This window comes from Limulus polyphemus, unplaced genomic scaffold (genome assembly GCF_000517525.1).
Source record: "Limulus polyphemus unplaced genomic scaffold, Limulus_polyphemus-2.1.2 Scaffold642, whole genome shotgun sequence".
NCBI lineage: Eukaryota > Metazoa > Arthropoda > Merostomata > Xiphosura > Limulidae > Limulus > Limulus polyphemus.
Genome location: NW_013666252.1, coordinates 76612 through 93293, shown reverse-complemented (window position 1 = coordinate 93293; position 16682 = coordinate 76612). Strand labels below are relative to the sequence as shown.

The window sequence follows — 16682 nt, the reverse complement described above, 5'->3', positions numbered from 1 at the left end:
AAAACAAATAAAGCTTAAATAACTTGCATTACGTTCCCCACATTTAAATAATGATACTGATATTAACGCTCATGTAATTAAATCTGAATTTTGCGCAAAGCTACACAAGGGCTATCTGCGCTAGCCGTCCCTAATTTACCAATGTAAGACCAGAGGGAAGGCTGCTAGTCATCACCACCCACCGCCAACTCTTGGACTACTCTTTTATCAACGAATAGTGGGATTGACCGTTACATTATAACGCCCCCACGGCTGAAATGGCGAGCATGTTTGGTGTGACGGGGATTCGAACCCACGACCTACAGATTGCGAGTCGAGCACCCTAACCACCTCTGACTTACCGCTGAGCCATCAGGGAGACGTTTCAATAGTGAGTATTTATTTAGTAACATTTCTTTAAGGGAGTAATTAATCCTTTGCAGATTTTACTGTAAAGTTGAAACATTTAGTTAAGATAATTTCTAAAATTGTATTTATTAAGCCTCTTCAATTTTCTACAAAGCAATCATATTTTTCGTCCAGTGTTATTCTTTGTGATCAAACTGTTGAAGTAGCCATGGATTCTAGACAAGGGTCTTGACTTTCTATTTGTTTTCTTTAAGATATTACGAAGTTAAATCTCTTGTTTGTTTGTTTGTTTTTAATTATGCACGAAGCTACACAAGGGCTATCTGTGCTCTGCCCACCACGGGTATCGAAACCCGGTTTCTAGCGTTGTAAGTCCGCAGACATACCGCTGTGCCACTGGGGGGGGGGGATAAATCTCTTGATCACTCTTTTCCCCAAATTAAAACTTTGTTGTATGATGCTTTAACAGTTTTCAAAAAGTATAAACAGTCAGCATTACAACATCAAACGGATCCTTGCTTGCGTTCCAAAGATTTAAGATTAAATATTTTGATTGTTTCACAATCTTTTTTTTTTGTCAGAAATTACGCTTTACAATATTTTACTTTCATTTAAGTAATTTCAAATAATTTAATAGAAAAACACACCAAGTAGCATTGTTATATATATATCCAACATGTAAATAAATTTGATCTTTTCTTTTATCATTTAAAGAGGAGAAATGTCTTTTTCAACTATTCCTTTTTTCTCCTGATCGGATACTATAAGTTACTTTAACAAAGTCTACATCCTTAGAATGTAAATGTATAATGTACCAAACAAAATATTGTGATGGTTCATAGTTTAAAACTGGGAAGTAACTTTTAGATTCTGATACAGCCAGAGTATTAGTGCGCCCGACCATATGTTTTTTGTGTAATATCGTAAACTACGCCAGCTCTAAAATATCGCTATCTGTAAGAAACAACGTCCGAAACCATATTTTTTTAAAAATCATTTCAACTTTCCCAGCATGAAACAAATGTGTGATTAATCTATTCAAAAGAACTTTACAATACTGTGTTATTCCTCTGATGAAAAAACAAAAGAACTTTACAATAGTGTGTTATTCCTCTGATTAAAAAAACAAAAACTTTACAATACTGTGTTATTCCTCTGATAAGAAAACAAAAAAATTCACAATAATGTGTTCATCCTCCATTAAAAAATAACTTTACAATACTGTGTTATTCCTCTGATAAAAAAAACAAAAACTTCACAATAATGTGTTCATCCTCCATTAAAAAATAACTTTACAATACTATGTTCTTCGTCCGATACAAAAGAACTTTACAATACTGTGTTCATCCTTCGATAAAAATAACTTTTCTTGTTAAAGAAACCCTTCCAGCTCCTTTTTTAAAAACAGAACTTAATGATAACCCTGCAGCAAGTACAACAAATCATTTTTATACAGAACTTAATGACAGCAAACACATCTCAGCAACTAGATAGTAATCTCAACAAGTATCCTAAAAGTTTAGTATCAAAAATGTTCTAAGCTCACTAAAACGAACTATAACTTAAGGGAAAAACAAAATGACAGAGATATTTCATAATCATAAGTAGCTAAAGAAATAAACTTCTTTATTGGCTCTGAAAACTTTTCTATGTTTTTTGTAGTTAAGTACAAAGCTACACAATGGGCTATCTGTGCTGTGCCAAACACGGATAACGAAACCCATTTTCTGGCGTTATAAGTCCACAGACTTGCTGCTGTACCACTGGGAGCTAGGTTTGTTTGTTTGTTTGTTTGTTTATAATTAAGCACAAATCTACACAATGGACTATCCGTGTTGTACCCACCACGGGTATCGAAACTCTGTTCCTAGCGTTATGCGTCCACAAATTTATCACTGTGGCACAGGGGAACAAAAACTTGTGTATCGTTTATTCAAAAATAAATGACATCTTTATCTCTAATTGTAATCATTATCTTGACACATCAAACAAATTATTGAAAGTACAAATTTCATTTTTCTTTATGTTCGAATTTGGGATTAAGATATTACAGCTGTACATTTTCTAACAATTGTTTTACATATATCTCTTATGTTTAATGTTTTATTTCAATTACAGTATCTTAAATAAAATGTTAAATCTTTTCAGAAGAAACCAGTTTGCACCTACGATGGTGAAACCAGAAGATATACTTGAAACCTTACAGCTCATATTTGTTGTACAAGAGCGTTAAGTAGTGGAACTTAAAACGTGAATTTTTACTATACGAATAATAACATCAAACATTGCCTGAGTCATTTCATCATGAAGCAAAGAATATGAATTAAGGATATTTTGTTTTGAGCATAGAAAAAATATATTTAAACCATTATTTTATAAACTTCTGCTAATGTGTGTCCGTCAAATCTAGAATGTACCATTAGGGCCCCCGGAAACTAATATAGCGGTCAATGTTCGGATATGAAATCTCTATGGCACTCTGCTGGGATACCTTATGTCTTTGCATGCGTTGTGTCCGCTTATAGCTGTCAAACTATTAATCACTGTTATAAGGTTAAGTGTAAGGAACATCGGTTGGAGTTCTGAGGAATGAGAGGTTTACAGTAGTCTAGGTCATTAGAAAGTAATTGAAGTGAGCTGTTAAAGCGTCCGCCTTTCTAAGTTCAGTCGCTATAGAAAAGACAAGATTTCTATGGTTTTCAAACATTATAATCCGATATATGGGAAACAGGTGCAAAGTAAGAAAGAAAGGGACCTGTTCTATGTAAGTTTGAGAAAGGAACTTAAAAAACAGGAGTCAACGGGAGAAGCTACAAAGAACAGATAAATCAAGAGAGGCGAAGGAAAAAAGTAATATGCTGCCAGTAAGAGAAAACATATTTCTAAATCTATGTGTTACTGATTTCTAGTAATAAAGAGCAATTTGTTATGTCTAGATTGGTATGAGTCAATCCCTGATAGGAACAAGTACAAACTAAATAAAAAGGAAGGCGAATTTCGAGAAGAGCACAGTCTTTAACAAATCACTAAACCTGGAATGCACCCTTAGAGCTTCCCCAGTTGGTGCTGGATCTGACCCCCTCATGTCACGCCTTGCTAGTCAGGTAGTTGCCAATAACAGGAACTGATAGAGAGATTCAAGAAGGAAAAACTAGTAAATACTTCTAGTTAAAATTATGAATATTTAAAAGGGAGAACTTCATTAACAGACTAGAACTGCAAAATGAAAAATTTAACTATACTAAATTTAACTTTACCATTTTGCATTCGTGCAAAATATGCTATTTGATATAATGAAATATATTTCGGTGTAGTTTTATTATAAAAAATCAGTAACTTTAAGTGAAATAAATATAAAACTAAAATGACCATTACACGGGATTTTTAAAGCAAAGCAGCAATAGAATGTATTTAGAAACTACACTAATCAACGGAATGATTTTTCTTAAAACACAGAACAGTAAATAAAGAAGCAAACAATTACCTCTTCTAGATATGATCTTTGTACCCAGTTGCTGCTTGACGTAAGTTGCTAAGCCTTTTAAAATTTTGCACGTGGAGAATATGAAACAAAATAATCTTTTTAAAGTTTTATATAAACATTTGAATAACGAAACAAATCATAAATTACTACATGAATACCATAGAATTCCACTAAGATATATAAGTCTTAAGACAGCATTACACAATTTTCATCATATTAATTACAGATTTGCATAAGATGTATTGGAATAAACACAATATTTCAGGGTATTCATGAGAATTAATAAATATTTTAGGAAATTTAAAAGACTAGAACTAACTATTCCTGAAAATCTGTAGGATTAAATACAGTTTTCTAAGTTCAAAAAGTAAGATTAAAGATAATATTCAAAGGATTATACAAGAAAAAATTTAACATACAGAATAAATAGTATCTAAGATAATAGTCCGAAGATTAACAGGATTAAAAAATCATTTTCGGCGAATATAATACTAAATATAATATATTAGGGTTTATAGAAATAAAACAATACTTCACAAAATATATATATAATGCAGAGATGTGAGTACGATATATTAAAATGACTCTCAAAATGGAAATAAGCAAGTGATGTGAAAACCACAGCTGATATAAACTTGTGGTGAAACATTGTTTTTGCGTTACATGGATAGTGTGATGTCATCACAAATTGATTGCTTTTGTAACAACCATTCCCAACGCAAAATGTTCATACACTCGATCATAAAGATGTGTTCTGATTGAGGATTTAGAGTTTTCAAGATGGGGTTATATCTTGTATTTTATGGTATTGAAAAATAAATGATTATGGATGAACTTGGAGGATCAGTATCATTCAGAAAGAGACCTGCAACAAGTCGTACCCTGCCGTGGAAAACAAAGTGTGGTGTCTTGTAACAGGTGAAAATCTACAAACACAGAGGTCAGAGGCAATAGCCATCAACGTTCTCTAGTAACAGAACGCAACATAATCAAGAAGGATCTCTTCTGGAAAAGTATAGCATGTCAGATGTACACAAGTTCCTTCCATGAAATACCTGTTCAGCCTGAAGCACCTGTATAATTAAACGGGTATTCATAAAATTCTATACGAAGGCAAGTTGTTGGATGCAGAACCTATAGATTTCTGCACGATCGGACTGTTGAAACAGGCGCTGGGATATCGTAGCTGGATAATGAAAGACATGCAGGGAAGCTCAGTTTGCTTTGGACATAACAACCTTAGAAGAAGCCATTTGCAATGGTAAGAGAATTGCAAGGATATTATCAAGATTTATTATTGTCAGCTAGAGGTATAGCCGTATGTGGCGACAGGAATTGTAAAATCGTTTTGGTATAACGTAGTTACTCTCCGTTTTTAATATAATGTTCTTGAAGATTTAGGGGACTAAAACATTTTACTTGGCTGATATATAATACTAAAGACAATATTCCAGGAGATTTACGATGATAAAAGTATCATTTTAAGGAATATAAAATACTAGGAAACAATATTCCAAGGTTTATGGGACTGAAATACGGATATTTAATATTAAAGACAATGATCTTCAGGATTGATTGGACTGAATTTAGTAGTTCATGTCATTTATGGATTCAAAACAGTTTTTCATAGCATATAAATATAAAACTCTAAAAACAATAATGTAGGTTTTAATATATATGAAAACCTATCTTAGTGATATGTAAAATTCAAGTAACTATTTTAGGGATTTATGCAACTGAATGAATATTTCAGGATACGTATACTGTAATACAAAAAGTAACATTCCAGGATATATAAGATAACACTTTAAAGAATATTATGTGACTTAAAGGCAATATTTCAGGGTATATAAAATATTATAGACTGTATTTAAGATAGGTAGCTATAAAGTACACGACACAAACTTTTAAAATCAGGTTTAAAACTTGATTCAGTGCAATACTTATATATTAAAACTGCCCTTAATTACAATTATTTTCAGCTTACCTAAACTTTAGAATAATATATTTATAAGAATTATATTGTGCATAATTGAGTTAACTGCCTCTTCCTCTCAAACACAGTATGTTTTTCTAACATTGTTATTGTTACGATTGTCATACTCTTAATATAACAACCAAAACTAAATTAGAACAGAAAAAAATCCGGTAAAATCCTAACTAGTGGAACATAAGAAACAATCCATCGTTCAACTTAAGAACATGTGTACCCCTTTATGGTTAACAATATTCATAGATCTTCGTCTTAACACATTCGTTGTACTTGATACAATTCAACAGAAACAGTTCCATAATCAGAACCCTTGTATTTAGTAAGTTTAGTTTAATCAAGTAAACTTATAACAACCCATCGTTTCTTAGGGGTATTTACTTGCACCACACTTGTGTCTGTACAACAACTTTATTACCATTCTTTAATGCCCCCTAGTGGCTTAGTGGTAAGTCTGTAGGCTTTTGATGCTAAAAATCGAAATTCGATACCCGTGGTGGGCACAGCACAGATTGTAGATTTGTAGTTAACAATAACCAACCAACCATTCTTTAAATAAATTGCCATTCTGAAATTGGCTTGATAAAATCAATAAAAGAGAGGGCAAAGTTTCTACAATCAAAGAAAACAGATGAAAATAAAAGAACCTTAATTGTTTTTCGTTACACATACATAAGTGTTCGCAGCGTTTACTGTACTTCTGATACCAATCTGATAAAATCAATGAGCTAGAATGTTTATGTTTGCAGCGAGTCTCTCAGTAAATTTAAAGAAAACAAAACAACTATCGATATATTTTTATTACACATACAATAATCTTGACCTTGTCTGAAGTACACACAATACAGAACTATTAACAAACATGATTATTAAAGCAATTACACAAACATGAGCAGCAGTTGAAGAACAGCCAGCATTTCCGCTTTATGATAAAGTTATGTTTATGAATAGCATATTTTTATACAATGTTATCGTCATTCAACTGATGCTATTACTATATTAGCTTAAGGTATTTTGTTTCTGTTTCTTTTTTTGGGGTTTATAATTTAACCATTATTTCCAGTTTGGTTTTTATATTAGTTATGTTGTTATTATTGTGAATAAATAAACTATTGTTTCTATTTGTTTTATATTATTTCTGTTTGTGAGTATATTATCGATTTTCAAATTTTTGTACGGTCGTCGTGAGGTTATTTGCCCAAACTTTAAAGCTTTCATTCGTTTCATTTAATTTTTTTTTTTGCATTATTTACGAAACGTCTGAGTGAAATAATTAATTTTATCATTAAACAATATATAGTAAGATTTAGAAAACAGTTTCTATCTAACTTACCTTACGATCAACAGCAATATTTTTAATTATCAAAATAAACATAAGATTTGTTAGGAATCGGAACTAATATCACATAAACAAGATATCGCTTATAAACTAATTGATTTGGAATTTAAATTGAAACGGCAGGAGATTAGTAGTTCTTTTTCCTGGAAGAAAATCATGTTGCTAAATATGTTTGTAGATCAATTTAATGAATAGAAACAGACAGAAATGATGAATTCTTGTGGGTGATCTAGTATTGAAATGACATTTGGTAACGTTCAACATGACCATTTAGATAAGCACTATAATAAACGAAGGAGATAACAAATAAACTTATAAAAGTACGAAACAATCGTACATCCTACCTTTGGTAGCAGTCGTAGTATTTTATGATAAAAACTGTATCTTAACTTTATTTTGGCTATTTTGTATATTTATGAAGTGTGTTGTTTGCATTGCATTCTAACGGCATAACAGGAATGTTTGTAAATCCAAAAATACTTAGAATCTATTGATTAGGGGCAATTCTCTCTCTGTCTCTTATTTTTTTTAAAGAAAAACTACAACAAAAATTACTGCCTGGTCTCATTTTCAGAATTTTAGAATACTTTTTTCGATATAACTATTTACATTTTAACGCGGTTAACAGCTGGTAAAATATAAAGCGCAAAAAAAATGATAGGCTTCTCTGATCAATCAAAGAATGATTATAAAATCTGTAATCAGACAAGAAGTAAAATCTGCTTTTGTACGTTTTATTGTGTTTTTCTTATTTCTGGCAAACAAGGTCACGATTTTCAGTCTTCCTTAGTCATCTGTTAGGGGAAAAAAAAGGATAAGAAAATACGGTTATTACTTTTACTCCTGTGAAACTAAACAACGAAGTGTTATTAATATATTAAAAAATGAAGGTGGGTTGTGAGAAGTGAAATTTGCCTATTCTATGTGCAGGTTCTAATTTCAAGATCTCCATGGAGTTATCGCCAGCTACTATAACAAAATGGAAAGATGCTTACTACAGTACACAGGAGGTTACTTGCTAGGTCAAGTAATCTACGCAAGCACTCATTTTGGTCACAAGGGAAATTACTTTTCTTAGATGAGTAATTTCTCCCTTTCTGAAAGTTAATACACCATGCTAATATATATATCATGCTAACATATACACCATGCTAATATATGTATCCTGCTAACATATACACCATGCTAATATATATATCATGCTAACATAGACACCATGCTAATATATATATATATCATGCTAACATATACACCATGACAACATATACACCATGCCAATATATATATCATGCTAACATATACACCATGCTAATTTATATATCATGCTAACATATACACCATGCTAATATATATATCATGCTAACATATACATCACGCTAACATATATACCATGCTAACACATGTATATATCATGCTAACATATACACCATGCTAATATATATATCATGCTAATACATACACCATGCTAATATATATATATATATATCATGCTAACATATACGCCATGCTAATACATACACCATGGTAATATATATATCATGCTAACATATACACCATACTAATATATATATATCATGCTAACATATACACAATGACAATATATTCACCATGCTAATATATATATATCATGCTAACATATATATATCATGCTAACATATACACCATGCTAATATATATATATCATGCTAACATATACACCACGCTAACATATATACCATGCTAATATATATATATATATCATGCTAACATATACACCATGACAACATATATACCATGCTAATATATATATCATGCTAACATATACACAATGACAACATATACACCATACTAATATATATATCATGCTAACATATACACCATGACAACATATACACCATGCTAATATATATATATATCATGCTAACATATACACAATGACAACATATACACCATGCTAATACATATATCATGCTAACATATACACCATGCTAATATATATACCATGCTAACATATACACCATGACAACATTTATATATATATACCATACTAACATCTACACCATGACAACATATACACCATGCTAACATCTAGACCATGACAACATATACACCATGTTAATATATACACCTTGCTAACATGTACACCACGCTAACATATATACCATGCTAACATCTACACCATGACAACATATATACCATGCTAACACATACACCTTGCTAACATGTTCACCACGCTAACATATATACCATGCTAACATCTACACCATGACAACATATACACCATGCTAACAATTATGCACCTTCGAAAGTGTAGAAGAATAAAATTGCATTGAAAAATATCTAACGCTAAAAGTTGAATTATAATAAATACTACATTTCAATATCAAGCATTCGTATTGATATCTTTATAAATATAGAAAAGACATTCATCAAAACAAGTACCTAGAATTATTGGAGGACAATAAAAAATAACGGCAATTGCTTTCTTTCTTTATTACATATATATATATATATATATATAGATTGATAGATTTGAGTTCCAAGGAAACGAACCGTACATGGGTTAAATGTAAAAACTGAGAGTTAATTAGTTCTCTATCACAACTGTAGAGGAAATAGTTGTGAGGATAGATCAAAATATTTTGTTGTGTATAGGTAAGACCCATATATGTTGGGAAATAATCTTACCTTCTACATGAAGTAATGCAAAACTTATGGATTCTAACAGACTTACGTCTAACTGTATGTTCTAGTAGATTGTACAATTTTCTTTCATTTCATCTATGCTAAAATATGGCTTTCCCTAATAAGACCTATTTAACAACGTAAAATATTTTAAAGCTATTTTGATGTTGTTTTCTTTTTATTAATCACTTCCCTGAGGAAAATATATTTGATTTCTTGTATACGATGAAAAACCAAAGTTGGTCACATTAAGCTGGCAATAAAAAAAATAATAATTTTGCAGATGCTTTTTCTTGTGTATGTGCAATATACACATACAAACACATATGAATACAAATATGTACATAATTTTCTGTTTATTTTTTGTGTCAAGCCTTGTACACTTCTATAGTTTGTGTTTCAGAACTTTTAGAACTCACAAAACAAGAAAATCACTAACTTAAATTCTAGGTACATTGAAATCAATTTTTCCCGATAAATGATTTTTATTTATTTTAACTATTATTATTTTATAATTCAAACAAAAGGTTAATTTTATTTGTTTGTTTTAGTTGTTACACTTACAAAACATATTGAGTTTATTTCGTTAAAGACAAGTTAATAGGAGCTTTTAGTTCTCTAAATAATTTTCGTTTCGAAATTTGATTAATTCTAACTTTAGCTTAATTTAAAAAAAGGAATTTGAATTTCAAATCATTCATGTGTTTCAGGAACGCCCAATGACTAATAAACTTCTACACTTTTCCTTTTCTTTATTTCAAAAGTGCATTACCACTCTGAAGCCCAATAACTTCCAGTATTTTTATGATCACAACAGCAGAGATTCCAAAAAAAAGTGGAATTAATATGAATAAGCGATAAATAAATGATATAAACGAACGAATCCTACCATCAAGTTAAAAACGTTTGTAGACATATTCTAGGAAAATATATATGAATGATCTATGAAAACTTGTTAAAGTCATAATTAATTTTAAAAAAAAATGTTTTGCTTTGTGAAAGAAAAAGTTAAAGTAGCATGGGCGCTTCCAGAGAATCTCTCTGGTTTTTACAAATCATTTTTGAATTTCGCGCAAAGCTACACGAGGGCTATCTGCGCTAGCCGTCCCTAATTTAGCAGTGTAAGACTAGAGGGAAGGCAGCTAATCATCACCACCCACCGCCAACTCTTTGGATACTCTTTTACCAACGAATAGTGGGATTGACCGTCACATTATAACGCTCTCACGGCTGAAAGGGCGAGCATGTTTGGTGTGAGAGGGATTCTAACCCGCGACCCTCAGAATGCGAGTCGAGTGCCTTAACCACCTGGCCATGCCGGGCCTTTTAAATCTCTTATAGTATATAGTAAAGTTCGTACTTTTGTGTTATATACATATATATAAAGTATGTTTTGCCCTTGTAAAAGAGAAGTGCTTTACATACTTCTAGTATAACAGACATTTCGAAGTGTTCATAAGAATTAACAAAAATTAAAACATTATTACGTCACTTCGAAGGATGCCTGCTATGCCTTAAACTATCCAAAATCAACATTTCTTTTATTAATGCTAACCAGGGTTTGTATATAGAATGCAGAAGTTAAGAACATTTTAAAATTCCTAATGGAGTTGTTAGTTAACTATCTTGTTAATTAAAAAGGCAAAACAATAGGCGGATTCGTGACAATTTTTAAAGACTAAAATTTAAGGTTATTCGGCACAGGTCTGACAAAATCTGAAAGTTAATTAAATTGTTAAAATATCAGTTATGGCCCAGAAAATAATAAAACCAATAACTTGAAACTTTTAGATTTTCCGTAAAGATTATTATGCTTATAATCTATTTTTACCAATGTTAAACAATTATTAGCTTCAAAGTACCTAAAAATATACAATTCCTAATTTATTTATTGTATGATAAAAATCAACGCATTAAAAACTTAATACATAGCTTGTATATTATTGCGGAAAATAACTAATACTTTATAGAAAGTATTAGTCTCATAATCTAAAGACAATCTGTTATAAAGATATGATTGTTGATTTATGTGAAGATACTTTTTGAGTGTTGCATAATATGATCACTCTAATGAAGGGATTGATTTAGAAAAAAATAACACTATGTGAATGAACACGGTGTGTTTGGATTAACTGCTGATTTTAATTGTACGGTTTTGATACTTACCTGGTTACCATAGCATCTTGATATTTTCCTCATTTATTCATAATTTTTATTCCATATAAGCCCAGATGATCTGTTGAGTCGTGGAGAACAGATTTATACAGAACTAGAAGCTTAGCGATAACATCAAACTTACAATGCAAATATTTCATAAAACAACAAATGGAACGGTTTTATTACGTAAAGACCTACGTATTATTGATTTCTACACCAATCTACCAGCGTAAGGGTCCCTCCCGATTTTCACCACCCACTCTCGTTCTTGCGATGTTCCCCCTCGTAGTTGATTATCCATTCGATATCTGTTTTCGTGCCGAGAGTCTGGTATCACAGTACTACATTTGATTTTCAAATCGTTAACAGTTCTCTGTCGGAACCACAGCACAGCTACAAGCAAAGCAACCAGTAGAATGCCAATCGCTGCAAAAGACCAGGTAAGAATCTTTTGAGTTTGGTACTCGTGACAACGAAGGTCGTCTATCGACAAGCCTTTTAGCATGAGATCACGAAGTACAGGTGGATTTTCACAACGAATGTGGGTAAGATCAAAATCAAATGATTCCGAATAGTTCCGAGTTTGTAGGTGGTGTAGCAGCCACGAAAGGCTACAATTACAGATTAGAGGATTGTCTCGAAGATCGAAGCGCTCTAAGTCACTCCAGGGCAGAACATCTTCACTGAATGTTTGGAAGTTATTTCCCCGGAGACTTACGGCACGTAGAAGAGTGAAAGAAGAAAACGCGTTTCTGTCAATATAACTGAGCTTTTTGTTGTGATTAAAAATAATATTTTGCAATCTAATATTAGGTAAAAAAGCTTCGCTTTCAATTCTTTCTAGAAAGGGGGCGCTGTTTATCGTGATGGTCTGAATATTGCTTAAGCTGTTGAAACTTTTTGAAACGATTGCTTTCATGTAATTTTGTCCCAAATTAAGCTCTAACAGTTTTCTAAGGTAGAGAAATGCCTCAGTCGGAATAGAATCCAGTAAGTTATCTTGAAGAATAAGATACAATAGGTTCTTCAGTCCTTTAAAAGCACTTTTGTGAATTTTACGTATTCCACAGCTACCTAAACTTAACTTTTCCAAGTTGGCAAGATTAACAAAACTGTCTTCGGGCAAAATTGGGAAATTATTCAAGTCTAAATCTATGCTAAGTACATGAGAAAGGGTTCCAAATGAAGACGAAGGGACATGGCCGAGTTTATTGTCCTTGAGCAGGAGAATTTTCAGGTTTCCTAACCCCACAAAAGCATCCTTTGAGATGGTATCAATACTGTTTTCAGACAAATCTAAGACTTCCAAGCTAACCAGCTCAACAAAAATACCGTCAGGGAGTTCTCTAATAAAATTTCCAGTGAGCTTCAAAATTCGAAGACCTTTAAGCCCATCAAATGTTGAACAATACAGAGTTGAGATCATGTTATGCCCAAGTAGTAGAATATGTAGCTTTTCCTGAAGCCTGAAGTTATTACGGCCGAGAGCTACCAACTGGTTGCTGGTCATATCTAGATATTCCAGGCTGTGATAGACGCTAAATGCCGTCATTATTCCTTTAATGCTGTTTCTGGCGAGGTGAAGTTCCCGTAGATCAGGGTTGAGAGTTATGGGAACAACGTCTAAGCCAGCTCCGTCACACATTACCACCAGCTTTTCTTCGTTACACTGGCATCTAATAGGACAAAGACAGAAAACAACGTTCTTTAAGCTGATCGTCAGGATCAGACAGATCCCAATAATACCTTGGTTTTTCATGCTCTGGTCAGGAAGATTAAGTCTGGAGAAAGAAAGGAAAAAAATAAACAAGTTTAAAAGAAATTGGAACGTCAATAAGATACATTTAAGAACCTTTTTTTATCAGTTATGATTCAATGTCATCCGAGCTTTTTCTTTAACAATTACAAAGAGACAATTAAAAAAAAGCCCCCAGCGGCACAGCGGTATGTCTGCGGACTTACAACGCTAAAATCCGGGTTTCGATACCCGTGGTGAGCAGAGCACAGAGAGCACAGCCATTGTGTAACTTCAAACAAACAAACAGTTAAAAAAATTGATTTGAGGTTTATTATTTTGACAATTTTTAAATGATATTGTAGTTTCTTATCGTTTTTGCCTAAGACTGTTTTATGACATGACCAACGAAAATATTAATTTTGCAATTTTATTTTTGAATGTTTGTTGATATTGAACTAAGTAATAACGATTTTCTGAAAGCTTTGGTGCGTCTTTATTAATCCTTTTTTAAAGAAAAGAACCTAATAAGTTAGAAAGTGATACTTTACACCGCAATTGACACTTAACAAAATCCTCATTATATGGTTCCCGATTTTTGTTTACAGGCTGGGAATTCGAGGGATTATGGTTCGCGTCCCCTTGCTGAATAAACACACGCTGCCAGCTGACAATCAAAATATATTATTCGATAACGCAGGAATAATTCGACTTGACGATGAGTGCTGTTGACTAGTTGCCTTTCCTCTAGAATCAGCTAAAAACTATGGACACGAAAATATACCTTTTGCAGCTTTGCGAGAAAATTTTAACTTTTCTCTGAGTCGCGTAAGTCTTTTCCTTGTGTCGCATATTTGCAAATCATTGGTCTATGACTCCTTGATTTGATGCTCTTTATATTAAATTTTCAGTTGGACTGCGCTTTTCGATACGAATAAAGATTTCATATTAAACATATTAAAATCTAGTTGATCCAGAAATATAGATTAAAATGATAATTATAAACCATCACACCATCTAACAGTTTATAAAACAGCTCATCATTAATTGCCTTAAGAAAATCAGTTATCACATAGATTTTTTTTCTAACAATCCATTAGTAGGATGAAAATTTAATGCGATTCGCTATATCATGACTTATTTCCAATATCAATAGAAGTTTTCAAAAGAAGAATCAGTTTACTTCATCCAGTTGGGGAAAATAATTACATCAATAACACATAAGACTAACTCCAGTAACAATTTTACACTTACAATGTGTTTCAGTAAAACTGAAACTAAAATTAACGACTATGTGAAGCTACTTATCATAGTGTGAATTCCGTCTATAATACCTACGACCTGCCTCATTTTGTGTTTGAATTGTTCTTAATAATTCAAGTTTAGTAATCTCTATACTTAAAAAAGTAATGACTGATTAGAGTACTTAAGAAATCAATTTCCGCTAGGCTAAGAAATGGTTAATTGCTAAGGACTCTTGTACGTCATCTACAGGGGTTGAGTACGTCATATTAAAACGATTTTGGAGCTTCACCACGTCGTTTTAGCCCACGTAGCTAAATCCGATCTCATTCGATCTGATGAATGCGCATCTTGACAATAGTCAAACAGCATTATTTCTAATGCAAAAAGCTCTGTCGTAGCCGTAAGGTTGTCATGCCCAAAGCACACCACACTTCTCTGAGTGCTTTCCATAAATAATATATTGTGGGAGGGCGACGGTTTCTCAAAGTCAGTTTCAACATTATGATCGCATAGACATCCGTAGGAGATGCGCGCGGTGATATCTCTAGTATGTCTTCGTATGAACTAGAATAAATTAGCGTTATGTTTTATAGCTGTGTGAGGTTGATTGGATATGTAATGAAAGCAACTTTTGTACATATGACTTATGTCGCTTTTCCAGAAGGAGATCTTCCTTGATTATTTTGCATACTATTGCCTGAGACACGTGAAAAGCTTTCACTACTGACCTTTGTTTTCGTGGATTCTCACCTGTATAAGACGCCGCACTTAGTTTATCATGTATGGTTAAAGTATGACTCGTTTTAGGTATTATTTTGGACGATAAGTTTATCCAAATTTCTTTGTTCTCCGACGCCATTAAATACGAGGATTATCCTCGCCTTGGAAGCTCTAAATCCCCGATTTAAATACATTTTTATGATCTGAGTGTATGAATATTTTGCATCAGGAAAAATGTCATATATATACTTCCCAAAAGCGATCGATCAATTTTAGGTGACACCATACTACCTACGCAACGTCAAATAGTGTCAAAAATGTAGTTCTGATACAACTTGTTACGTGGTGTATTTATATGTATTTATATGTCACATGACTTGCTGATTTGTATGTTCAAAATCGTTTAAATATAGTGAACTCAGCTCTCTGTATAACATATTTTCAAGTGAAGCCTTAACTTCCTACGTTCAACTTTACGCCCCCTTTGTTTCTAAACTGTACATCGCCATGTTTTACGGACATTAATAACTAAGATGTAATCTATGTTACTTTGAATTTTGTCGAACAATTGAAGTTCCACGCTGCTCAAATTACGCACTTTTATGTGTGTACATATGGCTGATATTATTTTGAAATATTACTTTGGTTATACACATTTTGCGTGAATATCTTATTTCGTGTTTCATCTATTTAGTTGAGAAATAGGTAAGCATTGGAACATACTTGACGCTGGTAAACATACTTTGCTTAAGTGATAATTCAAAAACTCAGACAAAATAGAAAAAGAGGAAAAACACCAAATTTTGTGCAAGATCTCAAGCGTTGCAGTAAATCCTTATTCATTCAGAAAAGTAGAAACAAGAAGATGTTGAGTATAGAAATGGAAAGACATATTTTGATTTTAGTCTTTGAATTGGTAAATATTGTAGTGTTGTACGATGAATCTGTTTCTTTTAAAACGCTTGACCCACCGCTGACTTAGTGGTGAGCTGTAGGGATA

At 32.4% G+C, this 16682-nt stretch overlaps 1 protein-coding gene across 2 annotated transcripts in view; it reads right to left on the bottom strand.

The window, feature by feature from the left end:
• Positions 1 to 6972: 6972 nt before the first annotated feature.
• The window catches only part of LOC106459642 (insulin-like growth factor-binding protein complex acid labile subunit), a 29104-nt gene continuing 19394 nt past the window's right edge, over positions 6973 to 16682 (bottom strand). For both annotated transcript variants that reach the window (XM_022386173.1, XM_022386172.1), the window contains exons 2-3: positions 11992 to 13763; positions 6973 to 7955 (exon numbers count right to left, since the gene is read on the bottom strand). In XM_022386173.1, coding sequence (XP_022241881.1) covers positions 12194 to 13741 — 1548 coding nt within the window. In that variant the 5' untranslated portion in view covers positions 13742 to 13763 and the 3' untranslated portion in view covers positions 6973 to 7955; positions 11992 to 12193. The remainder of the gene's footprint in view (positions 7956 to 11991; positions 13764 to 16682) is intronic.